This window comes from Coptis chinensis, chromosome 9, assembly GCF_015680905.1.
Source record: "Coptis chinensis isolate HL-2020 chromosome 9, ASM1568090v1, whole genome shotgun sequence".
Lineage (NCBI taxonomy): Eukaryota > Viridiplantae > Streptophyta > Magnoliopsida > Ranunculales > Ranunculaceae > Coptis > Coptis chinensis.
The window spans coordinates 81,586,315-81,612,558 of record NC_141464.1 but is presented as its reverse complement, the minus strand read 5'-3'; the positions used below and the strand labels follow the sequence as shown (position 1 = coordinate 81,612,558).

The window sequence follows — 26,244 nt, the reverse complement described above, 5'->3', positions numbered from 1 at the left end:
TAAATAAACAAAATATTGACTACAAAAGCCTTCCAACTTTTCAGATATATAAATTATGTCTTAGTTACACCTTCAGTACTCACAGCCAAGACAAACAAGAGACAACAAGAGTAGCAAGATGAAATCTACCTAGACATAAGAAAATAAAATCCCTTCTTAAGCCATAAGATCACTAGATAACACAGCAATTGCTCAGACCTATACCTACTCCCTAAAAACTCAAGGATATCCCTTCATGGAGTCTGCGGTTTTTCCAGATCTTGCATCAGTCCATGCTTTAGCAATTGTTTTCTTCATGTCTTCATCCCCTTCCTCATACATATTCTGCAAGGTCCAACATAATTTTGTCCAAATTAAAAACATGGAATGGAAAAAATAAACCTATATATGATAACAATGGATGAAGTGAAAGCCACACCTTCATCAAGTCCATAATTCCCGCCATGGGATCTTTCTGTTTGTCAAGATTTGGTTTCAGCTGCAATGACGAATATATATTGGATCAAGAAAATCAGAAGATAATACATAGATAGTCCACGATCAACTACTAGAAATAGGAAAGTGTGAGGAATGACCAAGCGAAAGACGGGGTAACAAATGTTAGCACGTTACCTTGTCCTCTTTGAAGTGCAAATCTAACCAGTTACCCTTTGACTCTTTGAATAAAGTGATGATGACTCTCTTGGGCTTGACAACCACCTTAGATTTCTCTGGTACAATTTCCTTGTTCAATTTCGGTAGAGCACATCTGTAGTTCTTCCCTTGGACATTATGAAACTTTATGTCAACGGACATCGGCTTGAACACGGTCTCCACTTTCTCTTGTTCAACTCCTTCCAGCGACACATATATCTGTGGAATGGACAGTCGAGTTAGCCAACAAATGAGACTGTAAACAGGGTCTAGTCTTTTACAAGTATGAAACACTTAAAAATTCACTAAACCCCTCCGATGATGTTCACTTGCATATTATACATGTGATCATCTAAAAGATACTAAATTCTCAGTGTACCTTGATCTTCTCATTGTCTTGGTCCCAGCTGAATGAGCTAAGTGTCACATACTGCAAAGCAGGGTTGGAGGGAACTTTTGCTGGAGCAGAAACTGGAACTGGAGCAGGAGTAGGTGCTGAAGACTGTGGTGTGGGCACTGAAGCATCTTCTGATAACTGTACAAAGATGAAATCTTAATCAGAAGAAACTAACATATCCACCATAACTGTACTAGGATATTAGGATATTAATATTTTGGGTTAATTAGACTAAACCCCCAAATGTACGTACCCGTTTAGATTAAACCCCCTATTGTTTAAATCATTAGACTTAAATACCCATTCTGGTTTATGTTTTACTTAATTCCAGAACTGCCCCTATTATTTTTTTTCCTCGATTACTCTCCTACTCCATTTTTGCTAACATTACCACTATATCTATACAAAATTACAAAACTTCTTGCACTATCTCTCTTCCAATTCAAAACAGCCCCACATCGTTAGGACTCAAATCTAGCTTACCTAATTAAAAAATAAGAGAATATATATGTATTGATGTAAGTCTTTAAAGCCATTAAGAAGGCCAATATGCTAGAAATGGGTTTAAAGAAATTGGAAATGGATTAAGAGTGAGAAAAAATAATTGGTGGGATGAGGAGGAATTCAAAATGTGTGATTATTGAGTTTAAGTATTTTGAATGGGGAATCTATTCAAAAAGTTGATGGGAAGGTTTTAATGAACAAAAATAGAAGTGAGCTCTCTTGGAACAGAAGATTTTAATTTTTAATCAAAACTCACTCAATTTAATTTGTTTTGGACTAATAATCAGAGGAATTGAGTATTTGGAAGTTGAAATTGAGTATCAATGGGTTTACTTAAGGTTGGGTATGTTATTGGCATTGGGGTTATGGGATTTGGGCTGTGATTGATTGTATTGTGGAATCGAATTGGGGTTGGGCCGTTGGGGAGGACAAGTGATCGGGGAAGAAGATGGAAGGGTCATATGGGGGGGAATTAAACTAAATAACAATTAGAATGGGTATTTAAATCTAATGATTTAAACAATAGGGGGTTTAATCTAAACGGGTACATACTTTGGGGGGTTTAGTCAGTTAGTCTAATTAATCCTATTATTTTTATTATTTTCAATCGCTACTTTGCATTTCAATATTAAAATCCACTACTCAACTTTATCAATGTAAACACATTTCTCCAATTAAAATTTTCTTTTCAGCAGTTCTGTGTTGATTCAATATTACACAACTACACTGTGTTAGTACAGTAGTGCCACATTGTAGGAAATAGAAAGTGTAGAAAGAGATTTTCAGAAGAGAGTAGAAGAGAAATTGTTTGCACTTCTAACAAAAGTATATATCTAAGCAAAGTAGGATACAGGACGAAAGTAATAAAATTACCGAAAGAGTACCATTGGCCTAAAGTACAGTTAACTCGTAACTATTTTCCACTGATTATGTTAAAGGTTCCATTAGACTTCTAAATGTCTTCCCTCATGTTTTAGATGAAAAATTATTTATGGCGACTTACATTCTTTTATCTTTTTTTCTTACCAGCATTAAGACTTATATTCTAACAAATCCCTTATTCAAATCTTGTCATTGCCCATCAACTAAAACTTTGTCATGTATAATTTGGACACCATTAACCGGATTTTAGTCCAAATCACCAAAACAATTTCACATACATGAAATAAGTAAAATGAACCAATATACAGAGATAACACTCATTTACTCCCTACGCCCGCAAAATCTGTACTACGGTTATCCACATTGTTGTCTACTGATACATAGAACAGCAGCTATAGTGTTTATGGACATACACTGCAATTACGAAACCTAGATGAACAAACAAAATTAAAACAGATAAAGGAAACACTAAACTTGCTTCTCCAAAGATACTTTAAGGCCATATAACAATGTATAATGCTAGTAGTGTCCAAGCACAAACAAAGTATCATTATTTCCATTTAAAAACAGTTCCTTTATAACTTTTCTTACAGTCATTACTCATGGTACACCATTTCATCCAAATGCTCATCACTAATATCAAAAATTTCAAACATTTCGAGATATTTTAATCCCACTTGTTTCTATTCTTAAAACAATGAATATTAAAACATGAGGAACGAGAAAAGAGACCTTTTCTAAGTTGCGGATTTCGGAGGAGAGGAAAGAGAGAATACGAGGTCTCTTTGCAATGCTTTGAAGTTGACGAAGCTCTTCTAAATCTAGTGCCAAATCTCCTGCCATTTTTTTTTCTGAACTGAATAGATTGAGTTTGAGAGAAACAGATGTAAACTGCCGAGGATTATGTTTGAGGGTTTATTATTAAGGTTCTTCTAGGCTTTGTATCAATTGTTGAGAAGGTTCCAGAACTGTTAATAGGATGGGCTTTATTATAGTAAGCCCATGGGCACTTACAGTTTTAACCCCCATTAGGAACGCTCTAGCTCTAGACTTCTTGTATGATAGTCTGACAACGAGTATGCGAACCGTGCTACGCATCGGTGTTTTTTCAAATCTTTAAATCTGTCGCTCTAATATCTCTACGATAGTATGATTTTTTGAATTCTAGTTATAATCTAAAAAATAATATAAAATATTAAGAGAGGTTGAATATAATTTGAGTGACGTGAATGAGGTTTTCTAAATTATTTTAAATAATATAAAGCTAAGTCTAATTTTAATAAAGTGAGAGAGTTTTTGGTAAATTATTTAAAAAAGAGAGAGCTGATAAGAATAATTAAGGGAGGTGGTTCTAAAATCATAAAATAAAGATATTACAAATACACAGTTTGGTTGAGAAATTTTTCTCCTAAAGATCCGGCTATCATATAATGTAGAGATTTGTATGTATGTATGTACTATGTAGTCAGACAGCTCGAAGCAATTGTAAAGCTGGTATAGTGCATAAAATTAAGACAGAAAATTCATTTCCCAACTTTTGTTCTTTAAAGTCAAATTAACAAAGATTGACAACATCACAGCAGAAGGATAGGTAGATTCTAAGTTGAGCATCATGGCTGAAATTTGAGTTGTCAAAAGGCTAACTCATACTGCTAATTTATACATGAGTGAATTTCAACTCTACGCATTCGACACTGGCGAGACGGGTTGTATCATCAGAACGGTATTACAGTATGCAATATAGCAATTGCATTGCCTTGGAAGAGCAGTACGGTGTATCGTTACTCAGCAATCCGGAGTTGAGGGTTGTTTTCTCAATGATTTATCAACTACATGTCTAAGCATTCTATCTACATTATCATGGGAATAGTATGCAATCATATTCTGTTAAACATTTCTGCAGAGTACTCAGTTTCTTTCTATGGTATGTGGAGGGACTAAGATTTACAGCATCTGCACTACCTATAAGCATGGAGGCTAAGGTAAGACATGTAGAACCTTTTTTACACAAAATTTACTGAACCAGTTGACGAGAAATAGGTAAGACATGAAACTGACGGAACCAGTTGAACACTTTAAGTACAAACAACCAAAGGACAAGAACGAAAACGATACAATGTTGATATCCATTAACCAAAAATACTATAACTTCTCTCAACTGGTGGAATATATGAAGTCACTTTTGTAACCACAAAGGCTGTGTAAGAAAAAAGCTAGGTCACAGGTTGGATTTGTTTCACCCTGCAGGCAAATCAGGGTTGGAATTTGAGGTACAAAGTTCTCACTGTGCTACAAATCCTTCCAGATTTTGAAAGGTATCATAGTAGTGTAAAAAACAGAAAAATTACCAGTAAATGAACAATTTCAAGGACTGCCAAAGTTGTATCAAACTCTACTGCATTCTAATATCATCATTGTGCTCTGTTATTCTAGTACACATAACTTTTCAATTCAACGGCTGCAAAAGGAACATCAACGAACCGAGACAATTTGTACCAGCTCTAGCAAGATTAATATAGACAATATATTACGTACACTGAATGAATAAGATAAATCACAAATTTATCAATAGCACTAATGACTAATCACCTAAGCTTTAGACCGCATAAGAAGTGGTATCAAACCTAGACTTAAGCATACACCTGTGACATTAGCCACTTGAAATTCCCTGCGCAGTTTCTAAATCAAGTGGCTTCTGGTGGGCGACGTCATAGGTTGCATGGAGACCGAAAAAGACATAGTATACCAGCATTACTCCTGTGCAGATCGCAAACCTCACAAAAGGTAACCTAGTGCTCCAATGAGAAAAAGGTTTATGGCAATTGAAAATGATGGTAACCACAGGACTAAAGGAACACCCCAGACCTTTGGTGTCTGATGTTGAGGAAGAAAGACTGCATGCCCCAATGTACCTAGAATTGGCTCATCAGGGGGTACGTGGGTGGTGGGTTAATACTAGTTAACCCTAAATAATAATAAGCGGAGGTTCCAGACTACTTCCAGCTGAAGAGCCAATTATCATCACTAGAAAGATCCACAACTTGAGCAAAGGAACGCAGATCATATGCATAGTATTGCCTCACAATCAATGCAACCACTTCAAATTCCCTGCGCAGTTTGTAAGTTATAGGTTGTACAGAGACTAGCTACTTGAAATTCCCTGCACAGTTTCTAAGTCACAGGTTATACGGCGACTAGCCACTTGAAATTCCCTTCGCAGTTTCTAAATCAAGTGGCTTCTGGTGGGCGATGTCATAGGTTGCATGGAGACTGAAAAAAACATAGTATACCAGCATTACTCCTGTGCAGATCGCAAACCTCACGAATGCTTGGTAACCTAGTGCTCCAATGAGAAAAAGGTTTATAGCAATTGAGAATGATGGTATCCACGGGACTAAAGGAACGCCCCAGACCTTTGGTGTCCGCTGTTGAGGAAGAAGGACTGCAAGCCCCAATGTACCTAGAAACCAGATAGATAAGGTTATCACATACCCAACCCAACCATGAGGCCTTAAATAATAATAAGCGGAGGTTCCAGCTGAAGAGCCAATTATCATCACTAGAAAGATCCACAACTTGAGCAAATCAGATTTGGAACTAACATCATACACATAGTATCGCCTCACAATCAATGCAACTGCCATCAACATGAAGATGAAGAGGGTACTAAGGGATGAAACACTCGACAAAACATCTAAACTCGTGAAGAGAGCTATACAAGCACTTGAAAGGGTTACTAAGAGTGTAGCATTGATGGGTGTTCCCAATTTAGGATGAACACGAGCAAACCAAGGTGGAATCATATGTGATCGAGCAATTTGAGTAGTATACCTTCCCTGACCAAGTGCTCCCACCATTAATCCAGTAGTCATCCCCTTCAGTGCACCAAAAGACACTACGTAATTCGCCCAATTCATGCCCACACTCTTAAAGGCAACCGAAAAGGCAGCATTTACATCCATATTACTATACTTCACCAGCATACTAAGTGACAACGCCATTAAGCAATAAACCAGTGTAATCATCGACATTGATCCAATCAATCCAATGGGTATACCCCTCGAAGGTTTCTTAGTCTCTTCAGCCATTGTAGCAACCATGTCGAAACCAGTGTACGCCCAAAACAAAACAGCTGAAGCTTTAAACACACCTCCAGCTCCATACGGAACAAAAGGAGATAAATTCGACGCATCACCCTTAACAAAACCAGCTATTATCACAAACACAATAATTCCAACACTAAACATAGCAGCAATCCAATTAAGAAGCGATGCCTTACGCGAACCAAACATTGGAATTGCCGATAAAGTGCATAAAACAGCAACAGCAAGTGGGTCTAATAAATTAAATCCATCCGCAAATGCGCTAACATGAAAGCGCAATGAATCAGGCTGACGATTAATAAATGTTGCAAAATAAGAAGTCCATGATCTTGCTAAACCCGCAGCACCAACTACTGCCTCTAACAGAATAATTCCAGCAGCAATAAAAGCAACAAAATCACCTAACTCAATTCTAAGAAACGAAAACGAACCACCAGCAACAGGAATTTCAACAGCGAATTCAGTATAACAAAAAACAGAAAGCAATGCAGATAAACCTGATATTGCATACGACAAAACAATAGCAGCATGATTATGAGCTTCTTGACCTGTCAAAACAAATATACCAGTACCAACAACTGAACCAAAACTTAACCATATTAAATCCCACCAAGACAAACATCTTTTCATCTCATTAACACTTTCTTTTCTGACTTCTAACTCTTGGGTGTTACTTGAACGGTCTAGAAACCGATCTTTTAAACGATGACCAGTTTGGGATAGTGCTGTTTTGTAAGTTTGCCAACTTTGGAATGATGGTTCTGGGTAAAAATCGTGTTTGCTCCATGTCCAGTAACTTTTTGCTTCATTTTCTTCCATGGAGGTTGTTTTGTTTTCAAGCAAGGGAGTTATGTGATTATGAGATGAAGTCATATGATGATATATGTAGTGAAATTCTGTTTGGATGGAAGTAGAGTCCTTGTATGGTAAGGGGACTCGGGCGAGTTAGAAACTTCGGACGAATACAGATGTACTTGCTAGATGCCTGGAATCCTGGGTATCAGCAAGATTCCAGCAAAAAAGGTGATTCTCCTAGTCAATAATTCACGTTGGGTGGAGACTTCTATGCTAGATGGGCAGCTTTTGATCTCATGGGCTTGACTTACTAGGATTCCAAGACAGGACATAAAATGGATCCAAACCATCGAGCAAAATTTGCCAAAATGTCACAGATTTGAGAGTGTGAGGAGTTTTTATTTTTGTACCCAACTTAAAATGAACTTGGGTAGGATGATCACTCTCAAAGTCTCAAGTTTAAGTAGGCTTACCATAGCTCAACATGCAATTTAAGCGGGCTTAACATGAGTTTGTGTGGAGATTGGGATGATTATTTCTGGCAATATAGCTTGCTCAGATTAGCATTTTTTTTTTGCGTGATTACAACTTATATATGTACTTGACTATATGCACGGAACATATACACAAGGCCCAAAATATCGAATTCGGTGAATATTTCGGTGTATCCAAAAACTAATATATATCAAATATGTCAAAAATATTGGATATATATATATATATTTTTTTTGTAACCAAAGTCCAAACTATCTAAAATATCATAAATATCGGTAAAAAAAATATCATAAAATATCAAAAATATTGGATATTTATATTAAAAAATGGTCAAAAAGTCAAACGATATATATCATAAATATCGCATATATCGGTTATATCAGCGATATAAAGTTTTATATCGAAAATTCTAATATATATCGGGAAAAAAAATGATTCAATATTCGGTAGATATATATCGGATATATCGATATCAGTGTACTAAAAAAAATGATATATATCAGTGATATATCAGATATATCGATGATATTTTGGGCCTTGCATATACATACTGGTAATTATAAAACGTACATCTTCTCACTTCAGTGGTGAGCACGAAATTTGCCAAGCAAAACATGATCATAAACATTGTACCATACAACCATACCTCGTGTCAAATTATCCATGTAATGGTGCAGTGTATCGTATGAATGAGAATGTGTTATCGAATTGTAATGGAGATGGTTTGTTTGTTTGTTTTTTTTTTTTTCCAATAATTGACTTCCTTCCATTCCTTTAAAATCTCATAAGAGGAGTTACATACTTAAAAACCCAATTTGGAGGAGGTCCAATTCCTGCATATCTTGCTGCCCACTTGGCCAGTTCATGGGCCTCTCCATTGGTGTTATGTCTCATCCAAAAGAACTCAGTATTGGACTCATTATTTATATTATTACAAACTTGAAATAAATCTAAGATTTTCTTCACATGGTCCTCAACTTGCTAGCCTAAGCTTTTCTCATTCCCTGCAAGCACTTCCATCAAATGACGATTATCTCCCAAGACTATAGAGAGCCCGGGGTTTAACTTTTGAATTAGAGTAGCTATGACTTCTGCTCCATATCATTCTGCCTGGATAGTTGTTTCGCAATTGAATTTCATGTATGTTGTTCTAAGTAATTTACCATCTAGACTTCTGCATAGTGTCAACGCCCCCTTATTCTCACATTTGTTAAAAGCTCTATCAAAAGAGATGAGGTTCCTGTTACTGTATAACTCTCTATGGCTCGAGCTAAAATATATAGTATTGTTTATGGCATGACTAAGATCCTGGCCATTAAGGGATGGATTGTTCTCTGCAGTGTAGACTTCTGTGAATCGCCTGACTGTTTGATTCACGAGTGTGGAGAGCTCCTCTTTCTTTCAAACTTAAGTTTGTTTCTTGCTTTTCAGATTTCATGCATCATACATAAACCATATGTATTGGAAGCATGTAGATCATTGTCTCTCTCCCAACTAATGAAATCATCTAGCCAACCTTTGATATCCTTTTCTTCTTTTGCATCTGCCTTCAAACTTATGTTTGATCCATACAATAATGTTTTACTCCACTTACAACCAAAGAAAATGTGCAGTGGTAATCAGTTTCAATGTGTCTTTCACATAAAACACAATTTACATCACCCTTAAACTTCTTCTGCATCAATACTTCTCAATTGGGTAGACCTCCCATGTAAGTTTTCTATGTAAAGAGTTGAGTGGATCAAGGCCCAAAATATCGCCAATATATATTTTTTTTTTTACACCGACATCGATATATTCAATATATATCCACCAAATATTGAATTTTTTTCTCGATATATATCGGAATTTTCGATATAAAATTTTATATCATCGATATAACCGTTATTTACGATATATATTGTTTGACCTTTTTACCATTTTTTAATATAAATATCCGATATTTATGATATTTTTTTACCGATATTTATGATACTTTTAGATAGTTTGGACTAGTCACAAAAAAAATAGATATATCTGATATTTTTGATATATCTTATATATGTCGGACTTTTGGGTACACCGAAATATTCACCGAATTCAATATTTTGGGCCTTGGAGTGGATGCATCAGTTTTTATTTTCCAGATCCTCCTTATACTCTTTTTATTAATTCTAGAGCTCTTACCCTCCTCATAATCTTTGGCAAGTAACTTGTAAGCAAACTTGACTATAATAACTCCATTTTTATCTTTCCACCAAATGATTTTATCAATGGCATTTGGTTTGATAGTTAAGGTTTTAATACAATCAGAGATAAGATTATGAAACAATTCTTCTAATCTATTAATGTCTCATTCCTCCTCATTTCCCCTAGATAGGTTAGATACTATACGTGTGAGGTTTAAGTTGACTCTTTTTGGGTTTAGGTGTTTTTCTAAAATAAGATATTTATTAAGAAAAGATAACAAAGGTTCAGAAAAAGTTTTAATCCTAGAGTCATTACCAAGTAACCACATGAATCCTTCCTTTATTTCTCTCATACTTGGCATCATATCACCCCTCTCCAAAAAAAAAAAAATGTGATTTTTTCTTCTTACCATCTTAGTTATTAAAACAATCCCACTTATAAATACTACAGTTTTTAGGCCCCCCCAATACTTATGTCAATTAGCTTTACCCCCCACTTCTTTCACATCCACATCCAACTTTGGTTGACCGTGTTCTTTTTGTTGAGTGCATTTGAAAATATATAAATTCCCTTACCTAGTGCAATTACTATAATAACCCTTGACTTGGAGAAGACTGAATTCAAATTTTTGACATGTGTCATCATCTCAACAAATCAAATCGACGACCAAAATATTATTATTTTTTTTTTTTAAAACCCATTCAAAAAAAATGACAGGTGTATTTTCTTTTTGTATATCATGGGCCTCAATGTAGGCCTTTTTAAGTTTACAAACTAAATTAACACATTGGCCCATTCTCATTTCCACATACTGTAGTTGAACACGTACTTGAACTGAATCAAGGCGAGTCATCAAAACACCTCGAAATGAATGGGACTCTCAGCATCGAAGAGAGTCTCAAAATCACTTCTCCTCAATTCTCAACTCCTTCACTCCTCCACCAAAGATATTGACAACAAAATTAAATGTCATCATCATCTGTCTCTTCCCAAAAATATTGTTTTTGTGGTGATCCAATATATATAAGAAGTTCCAAAACTCCAAAAAACCCAGGTAAATTGTTTTATGGGTGTAAGCTAGGGGTGCAAGTGGATATCCAAATATTCGAATCCGAAAAATCGGATATTATCCGAAAATTTCATATTCGGATATTTTTTATGTCCGGCTGGTTTGGATCACGGATCGGATATCTTGACAGATAATATCGATCGATTTAAAAATTAATAGTTATTATATATAATTAATTTATTCATTTTTTTCGATTTACAAAAAATTAAAAAATTTAGTTTATATATAATTAATTTATTCAAACTAATATTAATTAAAACTATAAATAAAACAAAATAATAATAATAAATGGAAATTAATACTTATACTAGTTTTATAGTGGTAAAATGAATTAAAAACAAATAAAATTTTAATTAATTTTAATTTTTGGCGGATATTATCCGATATCTGTTTTGGATATCGAAATCGGATTCGATAATTTTTTTTGGATATCTCAGATAAAGTTCGGAAAATCCGAACCTATCCGTTTGCACCCTAGTGTAAAAAAACTCGGCGAAAAGCATGTGGTTATTTTGAATGGGTTGTGAAGTTTGGAGGCAAAAGTTGCTTTAGTTTTGAAGAGGGTTTTTGGGCTTAGATGTTTACTTAGAAATTCCAAGGCGGAAAAAATTTGTGTAGTTGTAGTTTGGTTGTTTTTTTTAGATGTTCAATTAGAAATTCCAAGGGTTATTTGGTTGTAATGGTGGCTTAGCTTGTTCAATGTAAGAGTTCAGGATTATGTAATGAATGGTGGCTTAGCTTGACTGATTGTTCCTTGTTATTTTGTTAATTGGTTCATTTTAGGTCATCATAATATTTGTAAGTTGTAATCTTTTCAAGGATAAAGCTAGTTGATTAGAAAAAATTGTGTTATATAGTAGTGATTTGTTTAAGGGTTAGACAGGGATACAACAACCCCTATTGATCCACTTGTGTTAATAATGTTAACAAGAATGACAGAGGTGAGGTGCTTTCAACAGTTACTGTGCTGAAAAAGAAACTTGGTTGGCACTTTTGGGTCATGTGGTGTTCTGTAATACTATTAGTCTATTAGTGTATACTGTATACGCAGACAAGTCTAATTCCAGGAAATCAGTAAGATACATTTAAGAACTTAGAGAATTCATAAATTGTCAGCTCCTCACTTGTGATTACCCCTTGGCCTTTGTTTTTGAAATGGATATAACTAGAAGTTTCAAAAAAGAAAAAAGGAATAAAGAAGAAGAAATGAAGAAATGATTCTAAAAATGAAGGTCAGTTGATGTTCTAAACTTAATCTGCTTGCATTCCTGGGAAAAAATGAAAAGCACTCCAGATTTGGTTTCAAAGTATCCTTCTTCTTGTTGAAGTTAGTTTCCTTTGCCTATTCTATTTGGAAGTCAAGAATGGCTGCAAACTAGGCAAACAACTTCTATCAGTTCTTTCTTTCTTCCCACTAAAAAAGAGAAGTGTCGAGCTCATATATTGGAATATATAAACTTTCTCTGCATGAAAGACCCCAGCCGTTGGATAGAAATGATCAGATGAAGACACGTCACCTCGCATGATAATAAATGAGGGTATTTAGCCCATGTTATAAAAAAAATAAAAAAAAAAATATTTTGGCCGTCGATTTGATTTGTCGAGATGATGACACGTGTCAAAAATTTGAATTCATTCTTCTCCAAGTCAAGGGTCATTATAATAATTGCACTGGGTAAGGGGTATTTATGTATTTTCAAATGCACTCAACAAAAAGAACACGGTCAACTAAGGTTGATTTGAATGTGTCGTGGTCTTGGGGGTAAGCCTCTAGATGAAAAGAAGGTGGGGGGTAAAACTTATTGGCATAAGTATTGGGGGTAAAGCTAGAAAACTGTAAATACTATTAAAAGTTATATACCATATTAAATTCTCATCTATAATAAGTCTCCTGTTTAGCCAATATGGCCAAATTCATTTCTTTGGCTTTCCTAAAACCCAAACCACAATTTACTTTTAATTTGTTTAGTTTCTCCTAACTCATAGTGTGCCAAGTAGTAGAATTTGTGGTCCCATTCCACCAAAATCCCGATTGAGTCTTTATCCTTTCATTTATTATGCTAAGTAATGTATAAACTCCCGTGGCATTGATAGGCACTGCTTGCCATACTGATTTTACTAGGATTTATCTCAATGTTCTTTGTGTATTCCCACTTCGAAAAATGCATCCTCAAATTAAATTGGTTGGTTTCCAACTTTTAAATGATTGTCTTGTATACATCATTCTGGCTCTAATTAATAATTATCACTTGATTGCTAAGTTTTAATCGATCTTATGCATGTTGCTAGCTATTAAAATTCCTATAACAAAAAATAACTACTAAATTGCGACTGCTCTTCTATAAAATATTGTTGTGATGATCATAGCAACTGCCCTCTAGAGACTGTTCTGAAACTTGTGATCGTCGACAATTATGAGTGGTAATACTTTGCAAGCCCCTCACACTCAAGCCGTAATAGTTATATTCCTATTTTCAGTTGGTTATCGAAAAAAAAATATATATATTCCTATTTTCAGTTAATGGTTTTGGTGAAATGCAGTGCTCACATTAATTTTAGCGTCTACAAAAGCCACTAGTACATTGCACTTCTCTACACACTTCAAAGTTTGAGTACATGGCATCTAAAGCAATTGAAGCTCACAAAGAAAACGCGGAAATATACCATGGAGCTGAAATATGCAAGCAGAAAGCTCACCAAATACTATCAGATAATTCATTACCAAAGGGTCTATTACCACTAGATGACATGACAGAGGTTGGTTACAATCCATCAACTGGATTTATATGGATGAAGCAAAAAAAGTGCACGATTCATTTTTTTCGTAGTCTAAATCAGACGGTATGGTATGGTCATGAAATTACTACTTTCATTGAAAATGGTCGTATGAAGAAATTAACTGGGATTAAAGCTAAGGAGCTTGTAATTTGGATTAGTACTGGTGAGATTTATATTAATAAATATGATACTGAGAAGATTAGTTTTAAAAACAATACAATTGGGGTTTCTCGTACTTTCCCTGTTGCGGCTTTTGATCTTAAAGAAGAATACTGATGAAAAAATGGAAAAGATGTGAAGAAGTGATTTGAGTTACAAGAATGATCATGCTAGTTTTTGTGTGCTTTTGCATTGTGAGAATAAACAATACATGTGTAAAGAATTATATTTTGAATATCGAAAGCAAAAACTTAAATGCACAGGCGTTATTTTCTAGATAACTTATTCCTATACACTCCTAATATCTGATTCATCTTTTATTTGAATGAAAATAATTCGTTTCTGTTCTCTTGCTGTACTCAAAGTTTTGAACCTATATATCTATGTTTATTTTGCCTGAAACAGTCTCAAAGTTCAAATTATTGCTGATATCTTTAAGTTTTGTTAGGTAACCGGCCGACATCAAAATTAGATACAACACGACCATTGATATTGACACTTCTCAGCTTATTTTGTTTTGTTCATAGTTTTTAACTTTTTCAAACACAAAAACAAAAACTACTAAACTCAAACTTAGAAATAGATAAATTGTGAAATTGAATACTCATACTGGTTCTCATTTTGAAAGACTCTAGCCTAAGAGCATTTCTAATGCAAGCCGTTCTTATTCATCTCTACGGTTAGTTCTATTTCTTCTATTTTCTATTGTTTTGGTGAAAAACAATGTGAGATTGTCCAATGCAAATGTGACTATTATTTTTGGGCGGAATGTTTGATTCTTTCTGAATATAAAAATTGAACAAACATGCCGGACGAGTCTAAAGTTAAAAAAATAAATCGAAAAAATCGAAAAAGCACGTGAGACGGAATAAAACATTCTGTAAAAAAAAAAAAAATTTAAAAAAAATTCACGAGACGGAATAAAAACATTCCGTCCGAAGTTCTCAACTCAACTACTATCTCAGTTAAAAATTTCACTATCGTTTTGATTTGGAAAAATAGTCACTTTGATATTCACCTTTACATTGCAAAAAAATTTGACCATTTAAAAGTGAATATTGTCACATTCCCCTACTACTCATACGCATTGGGAGTGCTCTAAAAGAAGAATATATTCACCAATTTATTTAGATTCGATAATTAAGTCCTTTTTCATAGACACTCAATTGCTATGATTTAAGATCATGATTTCATATATAAAAGTAGGTTCTCCAGTTGATTATTACCGAATAAACTATAGATGAGTCGATGACTTTATATTCCGTTCCATTTCTGTATCATCTAGTTCATATTTAAGTCCTTGTTTGGTGCTATACGGCTATTTCAAGTAACGCCTGATTCTGTACACATTTTTTTTAACACATGATATTGAACATTTAACAACCACTATTGTTAGCTGGATGTTGTAATCCCATTAAATAACCTTAACCCCCACCAAGACAATCTACCTTTCCACGACATCACCAAGGTCAAACTTGTAATATCCCACAACTCCCACATCTATTTAAAACTTAAAACCCCTTCCACACACTCCACTTCTCTTCAAACACTTCAATTTTTTTTCCCACACCTCATTGTTCAACCATGGCAAGAAACCAAGCAATAGAAACAAACAGAGAAGGAGCAGAAATATACTATGGAGATGAAATATGTAAACAAAAATCACTCCAATTACTGGGAGAAATCTTATTACCCAAAGGTTTATTACCACTTGAAGATATACTAGAAGTGGGCTATAATCGAAAAAGTGGGTTTGTTTGGTTAAAGCAAAAAAAGAGTAAAACACATGTGTTTAAAAAAATAGGTAAAAGTGTATCGTATGGAGCGGAGATTACGGCGTTTGTTGAGAACCGTAGGATGAAGAAATTAACTGGAGTTAAGTCTAAAGAGATATTGATTTGGGTTACTATTAGTGAGATATATATTGATGAGTCTGATTTGGGGAAAATTACTTTTAAGACCCCTAGTGGGATTGGAAGGTCTTTTCCTGTGGATGCTTTTGAATTGGAAGAGGAAGTGAAGAAGGAAGATGAGAAAGTTGTGAAGAAGTGAATGGAATGGAAGGAGATTAAAGTGTTATAATTAGATTTTTTTTTTTATTATTATTATTATGTGTTTGTTTTTTAAGTTTAGATCTGGGAATAAAATTAGTGTGTTTGGAGAAATATGAAATGTGTATTTGATCAAGTATTAAATATTTAGGTTTTTAATATTTATGAATTCGAGGCTGAGTGATTGGATAATGTCTTTTGCATTTTGAGAAAAAGGGTTTTTAGGTTTTGGTCCTATTAATAATAGTATAATTGGTTTAAAAATAATTATTTATTAGGTTTTGGTCATTCTGACTATGAGTTGACCGGGTTGACTCACAATGGGTTTTAGTCAATTTCTTATGATTTTTCTATTAACCACATTACCACAATATCTTTACATATTAATTAGTTTTTGGTCATTCTGAAAATATTTTCGTTTAGGTTTTGGTCCTTCTGCCGTAAAAGTTCTTATGATGTTTGCACCACCCAAAATCTCAGAAATGGCAGCAACAATAGTTGCTTGGTCTCTCTCACTTGTATTGGGGCAATTGCAACTATATCCTAGAAACCTTTTTCATGAAGGTCTAATCACGATGGGGGCGAGAAGCAGCCTGACTCTTGAAAGAGAGTTCTTCACAGTTCACAGATAGTCAATAACCCTATGAGAATTTTCAAGTTGTTTTCATTTTTCAATAATCATCCTCCAAGCTGGTATTCCAGATAATTCTGCTTCCCTAAACCCGCGTATATAACTCGGAAGCAACTTGTTTACACTTTACACACATCTTTATAGTGTAAATTCTCATTCGTTTGCATTGTGGATGGGTCCCCCTCATGTGTATGACAATATACGGAACTTTCAAATGAGCAACGATCTATATAACAAAATAGGGTGGTGTCGGACCAACCACACCTCCCCCTAACCTTTGGATTAATTTTATGACATGGAGGATCTAAAAGATGATGGGGTGTGTGCAACTTTGTTAAGTCACTCCATAACCATTTGGTCAACAAAGGGTGGATGAACATGGGATGGGAATTTTAACATTGGGCCCTTTACACTTTGTGAATGGACACTATAACTATTTGGGATGGGCCTTTTTACACTTTTTGGGCTTTTTAAGTTGGTGGACTTGATATAGGGTTTAAACCAGAGGGACGAAGATGGGACAAAGTTCAAGCTTGAAACGGTAGGAATGGAGTTGGGACAATTTTCAATTTGTGCCGCACGAGGGGTGGATGGATCCCCGGGTGGATGTGTAGGCGCAATATACGGAGCTTTCAAATGAGCAAATACTAGTATTAAACATTTTAGAGTCCAAATGCCCACCAGATATATCATTTACCAAATGAATCCCTTTACTTACTGCTTCAGATGCAACTTTAGAGTAAAAAGTATCTTCAGACAAGAGCTTGCCCTCTACCTCAGGCATCTTAGCGATAGCTTCATTGGCAAGTATTAGCCTATCCATTCTTCTGCAGAAAGAAATTCTAGGAGCGAATGGGCGAGTAGATTATGCACCAATGACAATAATGTCCACCCCTTCAGAGATCATTAACCGCACTTGAGAAACTACAGATTCTACAGACTGAAACTTCCCTCCATCACTGAAACTGTCCGGGGTCAGGTTGAGAACCCCCATGACATGGGTCTTCTGCGACCAGTCCCATAAGTGATCTCTAACCGGCAAAACTGGTTGTAGTACGTCCATACCAATGGGGGATTTGTTGGAAAATCTAAATGTTGAATAGAAAGTAGTCCCATATACGAAAGCCGATATACATAAACAACTTTAAGAAGTTGGTATAGTGGTATACTTTTGGAATCCAAGTTGGATGTGTAGGGTTCAAGTCCACTCTCCAACAAAATAGACATAAGAATATATTGAATATTCTATGATATATGATTGGGCCTTGGGGGGTCTTGGACTTGGATGGTTGGGACTTAGTTTTATTTTCGGATGTCATAGACAGTTACTGTCTTACTGATGGTTATTTTTTTGGTAACTGCATGTCTTTCTCTTTTCTGTCTGCTATAAAACTCTTTAAACATTGTCTTGAAAAAACATGCTTGAAGAGACAAAGTGATTCTTGGAACAGACATGTTGGCTGTTTGAAGAGACACTTTCATTTTATTTAAACTTTTGTCTTCTTCATTCAAAACACACTAGAGAAAGATCTCTGAAGAAGAGAAAAGAACTTTTGAGAGTGACAAAACGTGCATGTCTTTTCTCCTTGTCGATTTCTGAAGTGTCATTGAAAGTACAAACATCCATTAAAAGGTTCACTAGGGCTTTGAAGTTGTGGTGCTATGATTTCGAAGTAACTGATTGTTGTATCCTGGGGAGATGATGCCTGAAGAACTGTGAGCACTCAGACAGTGGTGAAATTAGTCTTTAGGACATTGCATTTGCAAGCCTCAATCATCAAGAGTAATTTCTTTTATTGTTATTTGTTTTATTCTATGAAACATCATCTTCTTCATTCATACTGTTATCTATAAAGTTTTGTTTTGTTCAATTTTTCCATATTGTTGAAGTGTAGTACCAACAGGATTCACCACTAAGTTTCTCCCATGATATGAAAATTCCACCTGATTGTCTTGAAAATAGATGTCAACTAGCAACACTTGATTGTCCTGACTCAGTAGTCTTGGCATCAATTTTTACTGCAGAAGGACCAAAACCTAAACGAAGATATTGTAACGACCCGCTCCATCCTACCACATCGATACTATCACCCATTCTGAAAACTACTCCTGCCCGAGCACGCTTAACTGTGGAGTTCTCACCAACCCCACAACCAAACGATATGGAAAAGGCCTTGATGTTAGGATTTGGTGGATAAATTACTCATAGCCAAGATCTTTGAACAGCTGCTTAAGCGAAGTGGGATCACATCATGGTGCAACCGTCACACCCATACTCGGGTTAGGTGTCTTTCCATCATACCCCCTCCGAGGCCTCGCCCAGGGGTATCACATTCCCACCACTTTAAGATCAAACCATCCTCGGCTCTTATACCATTTTGTAACGACATGCTCCATCCTACCACATCAATACAAAAAACTTGTTCTTACTAAGAGTCGAACCCGAGACCTACCAGCCCTCAAGATTATTTAGTCCCAAACTTTGCCACTAGTCCACTGTTAACCAGATTATTTAGATGGTCATCCATGATAATAAGAGAAACTTGATTTGTTTGTTTAGTAAGAAAAAAAAATATAGTTTACTAGTAAAAGAAAATAAATTTTGATATATTCATGAGAGAAAATTGATGTAAAATTGGATAAGAGTGTTTTAATGCGTTATTGATGATGATACATTGATGTTTAGAGTAGTGAACGTTATTGATTCATATTATTGTTTGTATTGTTAATTAGATGTTTCTCTTTCGGTTTGACTCATATGATTTTATTGTTATTACGGGAGTACCCTTAATTAAAATGTTTGAGATTTTTTTATTATAGTTTCAATAACATGAGTTATTTTTGTTTTAAGTGTATTAGGACACTAATTTTCTTTTGTGTATGATAATGAAAAACTCCCTAATGTTTTATGTAGGGATGAACTTACCCACATTATTGATTAATTTAAGCAGAATATTATTTTTTCGTAGAGGTTGTTCCGTGTCAAGAAACTGCATGCTAATGAGAAACGATATATTTGTCTTGTGTTTAAGTGAAATTAGTAATAATTTATTTTAATATAGACAGTTAAACTGTAATAGATTTTGTAGTGGCATGAGAACATATATTATAAAATTATTTAAAAATAATTAATATTAACGTTATCTTGCTTAAGTTTAATCTCGGTACATTATTGTATATGTTATAAGTTAATAACCAATGTTATTTGTTCGTATAGCTTACCTTATTTTCAAATCTCGGGACGAGATTCTATTGAGATGTGTATAGCTATAAGACCCCAATTATTTTTCTATTATTTTGTAACAATATTTAGCATTTCGGAATTTGATATTTATTTCTTGGTTAACGTGCTAGTAAATGTGGGCTTGACTTTTTGATAGAAAGAGAAAGGAGGAAAAATTAGTATTTTGAAATTTGAATTTTTGTGTAGAGATTTTTAATATTTGAAAAGTTTTCAAAAGATATATTAATATAAGGTATATAATAAATATAGTACTTATAATATAGAAAAATATTTTATAGTTAGGAATAGAGATATTTGGTAAGATAGGAAGTTTCTAAAATGTTAAGCATGATATAAATTCTTTAGAATGGAATGGTTTATCAAAAATTTAGGATTTTTAAGAAAAATAAGTTTTTTATTAGAACTAGACAAGTTAACTAAAAGAAAGAACGGAGACACGGATCGTGCATCTTTTAGCTAGCTTGGGATCGGATTTCTGGCGTAATATTCTCTATGCCTCTTTTTCTCGATACAAGAGGTGAGTAGTTATGCTTTTTCTATTTCACCGAAACGAAGAAAAAAACTTTGCTGTCAGAGTTTTTCCGCTCTGTTTTGTTCTACTTATTCTTTTTTCGATATTTTTCTTATCCTGCCGAATTGTTAAACTAGTTAAATGTTATATATTGTTTTTCTTAATTATTGAAATTATTGAAACTGTTGGAACTCAGAATAGGTTGTTAATGGCGGCGCAAGCCAAAAGAAATCACCCAGTATATGATTTGAACTATATTATTTGAACTTTTGTTGTTGTGGTTTTTGGTTGAATACTTGAATGATGATTGATTATAGGGGGTGTGTTTGAGTGTTGGAGAGTGGGGCTGATGAAGCTTTGAAAGGCAGTAATGGCATCAATGGAGAGTTTGGGGAAAAAATCGGTTTGGTTGTTTTTGGTTTAATTAAACTCGGTTTTGAGATATGTATAGCTGTAAGATCCCAATTATTTTTTCATTATTTCGTAACAATATTTAGCATTTCGGAATTTGATATTTATTTCTTGGTCAACATATTAGTAAATGTGGGCTTGACTTTTTGATAGAAAGAGAAATGAGGAAAAATTAGTATTCTGAATTTTGAATTTTTGTGTAAAGATTTTTAATATTTGGAAAGTTTTCAAAAGATATATTAATATAAGGTATATAATAAATATAGTACTTATAATACAGAAAAATATTATATAATTAGGAATAGAGATATTTGGTAAAATAGGAAGTTTCTAAAATGTTAAACATAATATAAATTCTTTAGAATGGAATGGTTTATCAAAAATTTGTGATTTTTAAGAAAAATAAGTTTTTGCTTAGAAATCTGATCCTAAGCTAGCTAAAAGATGCGTTAACTTGTCTAGTTCTAAGCAAAAACTTATTTTTCTTAAAAATCCTAACTTTTGTATAAACCATTCCATTCTAAAGAATTTATATCATGCTTAACATTTTAGAAACTTCCTATTTTACAAAATATCTCTATTCTTAACTATAGAATATTTTTCTCTATTATAAGTATTATATTTATTATATACATTATATTAATATATCTTTTGAAAACTTTCCAAATATTAAAAATCTCTACACAAAAATTCAAAATTCAAAATACTAATTTTCTCTCTTTTATCTTTCTATCAAAAAGTCAAGCCCACATTTACTAGCACATTGACCAAGAAATAAATATCAAATTTCGAAATGCTAAATGCTAAATATTATTACGAAATAATGAAAAAATAATTGGAGTCTTACAAATATTTTCAGAACGACCAAAAACTTAATTATTTATATTTACTCATGACTCACGTGGAGGGGTATTGTGGGTAATAAGAAAATCATAAAAGATTGACTAAGGCCATGGTGAGTCAACCCGGTCAACTCACAGTCAGGATGACCAAAACCTAATAAACGATCATTTTTGGACTAAAGCCTAATTATGTTATTATTAGGAGGACCAAAACCTAAAACCCCATTTTGTAAAACCTTCACAAGTCCAACTGCTCATGCATTCATAGTTGATGTTAATCACTTAAGGGTTAACTAGTATTAACCCCCCCCCCCCCCCCAAGTACAAAAATAACCCCCCCAACACCATGAGCCAATTAGGATTTCATTCCCACGAAATTAGGGTCTCTCCCCAAGTACAAAAAATAAAAATAAAAATAAATTTGGGTTGACAGTGTGTTTTTTGTGTGTATTTGGAGAAAATACCTAATTGGCCATCTACTAGAGAGAAATCCTAATTGACTCATTAGGAGGGTGGGGGGTGGGGTGTGTGTAACACTAACTAACCCATCACTTAATCTTAATCAGTTAATGTGTTACTTGATATGTCACTGAGAATTAATCATTGCAAATTCTACGTTGTTTCTAGTGGTAACTTTGCTCCACAGCATTCTCCATTTTGAAAGAATTCGGAGATTTTGTAGGAAGGCTTCATTAGTTTATCTGAGTCACTTACATAATTCTGTTTCGTTGTGTTTGACTCAAAAATATGCCCGTTTAGTTCAAACGTACTAAATTTCCAGCAAAGTTTTGGAGTTCGCGCAACTTCTTCATACACCGGAAATTCAACAGCGCACGCCAGCTGGTACAAGTGCAGAACATGAACATTCACCATTTCTATAGTTTATCAACTCACCTCAATAGACCACTTAAGAAAACCACCTACCTATCAATAAAATGTGTGTTGCCGTGTTGGTTAACTTCTTTTGCATGTTACCAAAAAAATCTTCATTTGCATGCATGTTTGGACATTTGGATTACAATTCACATGTCATGGGCACCGACCTTTGACCTTCATTTAGTAATTAATAGGCAAACTGTTTGAAGTATTTCTGTATGTAGTCTAAATCTTGGAAGTATGGTCATTTTTGATATATTGGCATTATAGCATTTTTAGCAGAGAAAAAAAAAACACCAAATTTTTTAACAAAACCAAACACCAAACCAAAAAACTATCTTTAGAAAAAACATCAAATTTTCGATATCAAATGACGCGATTTTGGATAAACCGCGCCATATAGCCTACACGGTTTTCCCAAAACCGCGCCACTGAAACCCATTTGACAGGCCCAATCCCACGCGGTTTTCCAAAAACATCACGGGATGTCTCGCATATTAACTTTCTTCTTTATTTTTTTTCCCAATATCTCGCGCAGTTTTTGCAAAATCGGGTAATTGAAGCCCACTGTGTAGCCCAAGCCCACACGATGTTAGAAAAACCGCGCGGTTTTTCCAAAACCACGAGAGAGATTTGATACAGCACCAAAGGCAAAAGCATAGGAGATAATGTTGGTTTAGCCTGTGAAGTCTTCCACAACATGAAAAACATGAAGACCAAGAATGAGGGTTGGCTTGCTCTAAAATTGGACATGGCTAAAGCTTATGATCGAGTTGAATGGTCTTTCCTGGATAGTATTTTTGAGAAGTTGGGGTTCAACCAAAAGTGAAGGCACATAATTCAGCAATGTGTGTTTACTGTGTCTTTCCAGGTCATGTTAAATGGGTCTCCTTTAGAGATATTTGTCCCTGAAAAAGGGATTAGACAAGGGGACCCTTTATCCCCTTATTTATTTTAGTTTCTGAGGCACTATCTAGAATGGTGACTAGATCTGAACAAGAAAAGGAGGTGCATGGGATAAAGATTAAAAGATTCTCTCATGATTTAACACATCTGCTTTATGCTGATGATCTCATTCTGTTTATTAAAGCAAGTGTTGTTGAGAGTGGGAATCTAAAAAAGATTATGGATAACTACTGTGAGGCTTCTGGCCAAAAGATAAACTATAAAAAGTCCAGTATCTTTTTTAGCAGAAATGTCTCCTATAGACAAAAGATCAGACTCAAAAGATTCTGGAAGGTGAGAAACTTTGCTCCTAAAGAAAAATATCTTGGAGTCCCCATTATGTTAACAAGGAATAAGTCTGAGGACTTTGATTACTTGGTTGACAAGATACATAATAAAATTAAAGGCTGGAAAGCCAAGGTCTTGTCTCAAGTTGGGAGAATTACTCTCATCCAAGCTGTGATTTAGGCCATCTCTTTATATGCCATGTCAACTTATTTGCTTCCAGTTTTTACTTGCAATAAGATTGATAAAGACTTGTAGAGATTTTGGTGGTCTGGAAAGGAACACTCAAAATGTGTCCACATCATAGGGTGGGATCACATATGTCAGCCCAAGGAAACTGGAGGTTTAGGTTTAAGGAAGGCAAGAGACATGAATAAAGCCATGTTGGCTAAACTTCTATGGAAAGCTGCCACTGATATTCAATCTCTCTGGATGAGAACTATGTTTAGTATCTATGGTAAAAATTGGATAGGGGATATGAAAAAACCCCCTAACAAAGCCTCTTTCTTTTGGAAAGGCATACATAAGACCTTTAGTTATATAAGTGGATGCTTGATTTGGGCCATTGGCAATGGTAACTCCACCTCTATCATGCAAGATCCATGGCTAAAATGCAATGAAAAACCTATAACTCTGGAGGAGTTGGGGGTGGTGGTACCTGCCTGGCAAGATCTGGTGGTCTCTGATATGTTTAGGATAGATAAGAGTGGGGGGGATGAGGCTAAGATCAGCCTTCATCTAGACTCTTTCATCTGTAATAAGATCCTAGAGGTCAAAGTTAGACCACAAGTAACCTCTGTTGACAAGATGAGATGGGAAAAAGATAGATATAGGGATATCACAGTTAAATCAACATACAATCTTATTAAGCCTAAGGATGATGTGGGGCAAAGCTATAGCTGTAACCCACTCACTCTAAGGCACATTTGGAAGACTCCTATCCCAACACATATACAAATGTTTCTATGGAAGCTGTATATGCAAGTGTTACCCATGAGGGACATCCTATCTGAGAGAAAGATGATAGGGGATTTCTCATGCCCTTACTGTCTCAAGGAGATGGAATCTACAGAACACTTATTCTTTACCTGTGAATGGGTGAGAACAGTGTGGTTTGGATTACAAGTTGGCCTAAGAATTCACAAGGACCAACAGCTTTCGCTGAGAGAAAGACTGGACCTTGTCTTGACTTGGTGCTGCAATGCTGACAATGAACAAAGGCTGGTAGGCACCCACTTTGTGTTCTTGCTCCAGCAGATTTGGCAAACCAGGAATGAGATCAAGTTTGATAATAGAAAAGCAAATCGAGAAAGGATGATCAGGGAGAGTAGAGTTGGAGCAGACAAATGCTATCTGGCATACATCGAAGACTATCTCAACTTTAAACCTGCCTTATCTTTAGTAGAAAATAGTTTTGAGCAAGTTTTTCCTATAATGCAAAATGACAGCATAATTATTAGATTTGATGCTTCTTTTCTGCACGCAAACTGGATGGAGCTGGAGCTGGAGCTGGAGCAATTGCAACTGATAAGTGATAACGAGGGACTCATTGTGGGAGCAGCAGTCAGACGGTTTAAGGCTTTGGAGGCAGCAGCAGCTGAAGTGGCAAGTGTGCTAGCAAAGTCTTTAGGAGGACAACATTTTGTGCTTGAAGGGGATAATCTGGAAGTGATTAGAGCTTTACAGGATAGCTCGTGTAGATGGGATTGGGAAGTTGTAAGAACCTATATTAGGTTGTTGGTATCTGATTTTAGTTCCTGTGAGTTTAGATGGATCAGTAGGGTTTTTAATGGGGATGCTGACTTATTAGTTGCTTGGGCCAACCAACAGTTAGGAAGCTCAGATCTTCCAAGTTGTATGTTAGTTTCAAACTGCAGTCCTATGTTTGTGTGAAGAGTTTCAATATATATATTAGTATGATTTGCATAATATATATATATATATATATATATATATATATATATATATATATATATATATATATCACCAAAGCTGGAACCAAATTTTGACCAATTTGGTATTTGGTTTGGTGTTTTCATCAGCATGTGACTCTCTTGAAGATGGAAAAATATCAAATTGTTGGAAATTTGGTGTTTGATGTTAGGAAAGTATCTCTCCTAAAGATACTCTTAGAAGAACAAACCAAATGGATATTACCCATATTTACTATTTAGAATATTCAGGGAGACCAGGACCATGTACGGAAATAACCAGCTGTTTGTTTTTTTTTTTTTTTTTTTTTTTGTTTGTTTTTTTTTTTTTTTTTTTTTTAAATGAAATTTTATTAAAAACGAGTATTACAAATAATTATGACAAACGTTAAATAAGCTGGGCCACAAATTTTTTGTGAATAACAAATTCTATTATTCTAAAAATAAATTCGTTAGAACAAACTGTCATAACATTACTACCCATAACTTTATGAAATCTCTTTAGGAGCTCAATAGACTATTGTCTCAAGAAC

General features: G+C 34.7%; 3 protein-coding genes and 2 pseudogenes across 5 annotated transcripts; 2 read left to right on the top strand and 3 right to left on the bottom strand.

Annotated features, from left to right (window-relative positions):
• Positions 1–15: 15 nt before the first annotated feature.
• Positions 16–3,347, bottom strand: LOC147478656 (SGS domain-containing protein). Its single transcript, XM_086582116.1, has 5 exons — positions 3,149–3,347; positions 1,013–1,168; positions 613–852; positions 419–478; positions 16–324 (listed from the first exon to the last, which is right to left on the bottom strand). The coding sequence occupies exons 1-5, from the start codon at positions 3,257–3,259 to the stop codon at positions 220–222; spliced, it is 672 nt and encodes a 223-aa protein (XP_086438242.1). The 5' UTR covers positions 3,260–3,347; the 3' UTR covers positions 16–219.
• Positions 3,348–4,796: 1,449 nt separating this feature from the next.
• On the bottom strand, positions 4,797–7,579 carry LOC147478655 (cationic amino acid transporter 5 pseudogene; annotated as a pseudogene). Its single transcript, XR_015208748.1, has one exon. The product of XR_015208748.1 is annotated as a cationic amino acid transporter 5 pseudogene (transcript).
• Positions 7,580–13,663: 6,084 nt separating this feature from the next.
• LOC147478654 (uncharacterized) lies at positions 13,664–14,101 on the top strand. The gene has a single exon (XM_086586280.1). The coding sequence runs from the start codon at positions 13,664–13,666 to the stop codon at positions 14,099–14,101; it is 438 nt and encodes a 145-aa protein (XP_086442406.1).
• A 1,408-nt stretch (positions 14,102–15,509) lies between these two features.
• LOC147478653 (uncharacterized) lies at positions 15,510–16,198 on the top strand. The gene has a single exon (XM_086584502.1). The coding sequence runs from the start codon at positions 15,569–15,571 to the stop codon at positions 16,034–16,036; it is 468 nt and encodes a 155-aa protein (XP_086440628.1). The 5' UTR covers positions 15,510–15,568; the 3' UTR covers positions 16,037–16,198.
• On the bottom strand, positions 15,519–18,148 carry LOC147478652 (folate synthesis bifunctional protein, mitochondrial pseudogene; annotated as a pseudogene). Its single transcript, XR_015209887.1, has 3 exons — positions 18,069–18,148; positions 17,321–17,754; positions 15,519–16,894 (listed from the first exon to the last, which is right to left on the bottom strand). The product of XR_015209887.1 is annotated as a folate synthesis bifunctional protein, mitochondrial pseudogene (transcript).
• Positions 18,149–26,244: the final 8,096 nt, after the last annotated feature.

What these genes read in the sequence shown, in the direction of transcription:
- LOC147478656 (XM_086582116.1), bottom strand. Translation starts at nt 3,259, where the DNA reads ATGGCAGGAGATTTGGCACTAGATTTAGAAGAGCTTCGTCAACTTCAA. An exon ending in AAGACAATGAGAAGATCAAG is followed by an intron (nt 853 to 1,012) that starts GTACACTGAGAA and finishes TCCATTCCACAG; the next exon opens with ATATATGTGTCGCTGGAAGG. An exon ending in GAATTATGGACTTGATGAAG is followed by an intron (nt 325 to 418) that starts GTGTGGCTTTCA and finishes TGGACCTTGCAG; the next exon opens with AATATGTATGAGGAAGGGGA.
- LOC147478654 (XM_086586280.1), top strand. Translation starts at nt 13,664, where the DNA reads ATGGCATCTAAAGCAATTGAAGCTCACAAAGAAAACGCGGAAATATAC.
- LOC147478653 (XM_086584502.1), top strand. Translation starts at nt 15,569, where the DNA reads ATGGCAAGAAACCAAGCAATAGAAACAAACAGAGAAGGAGCAGAAATA.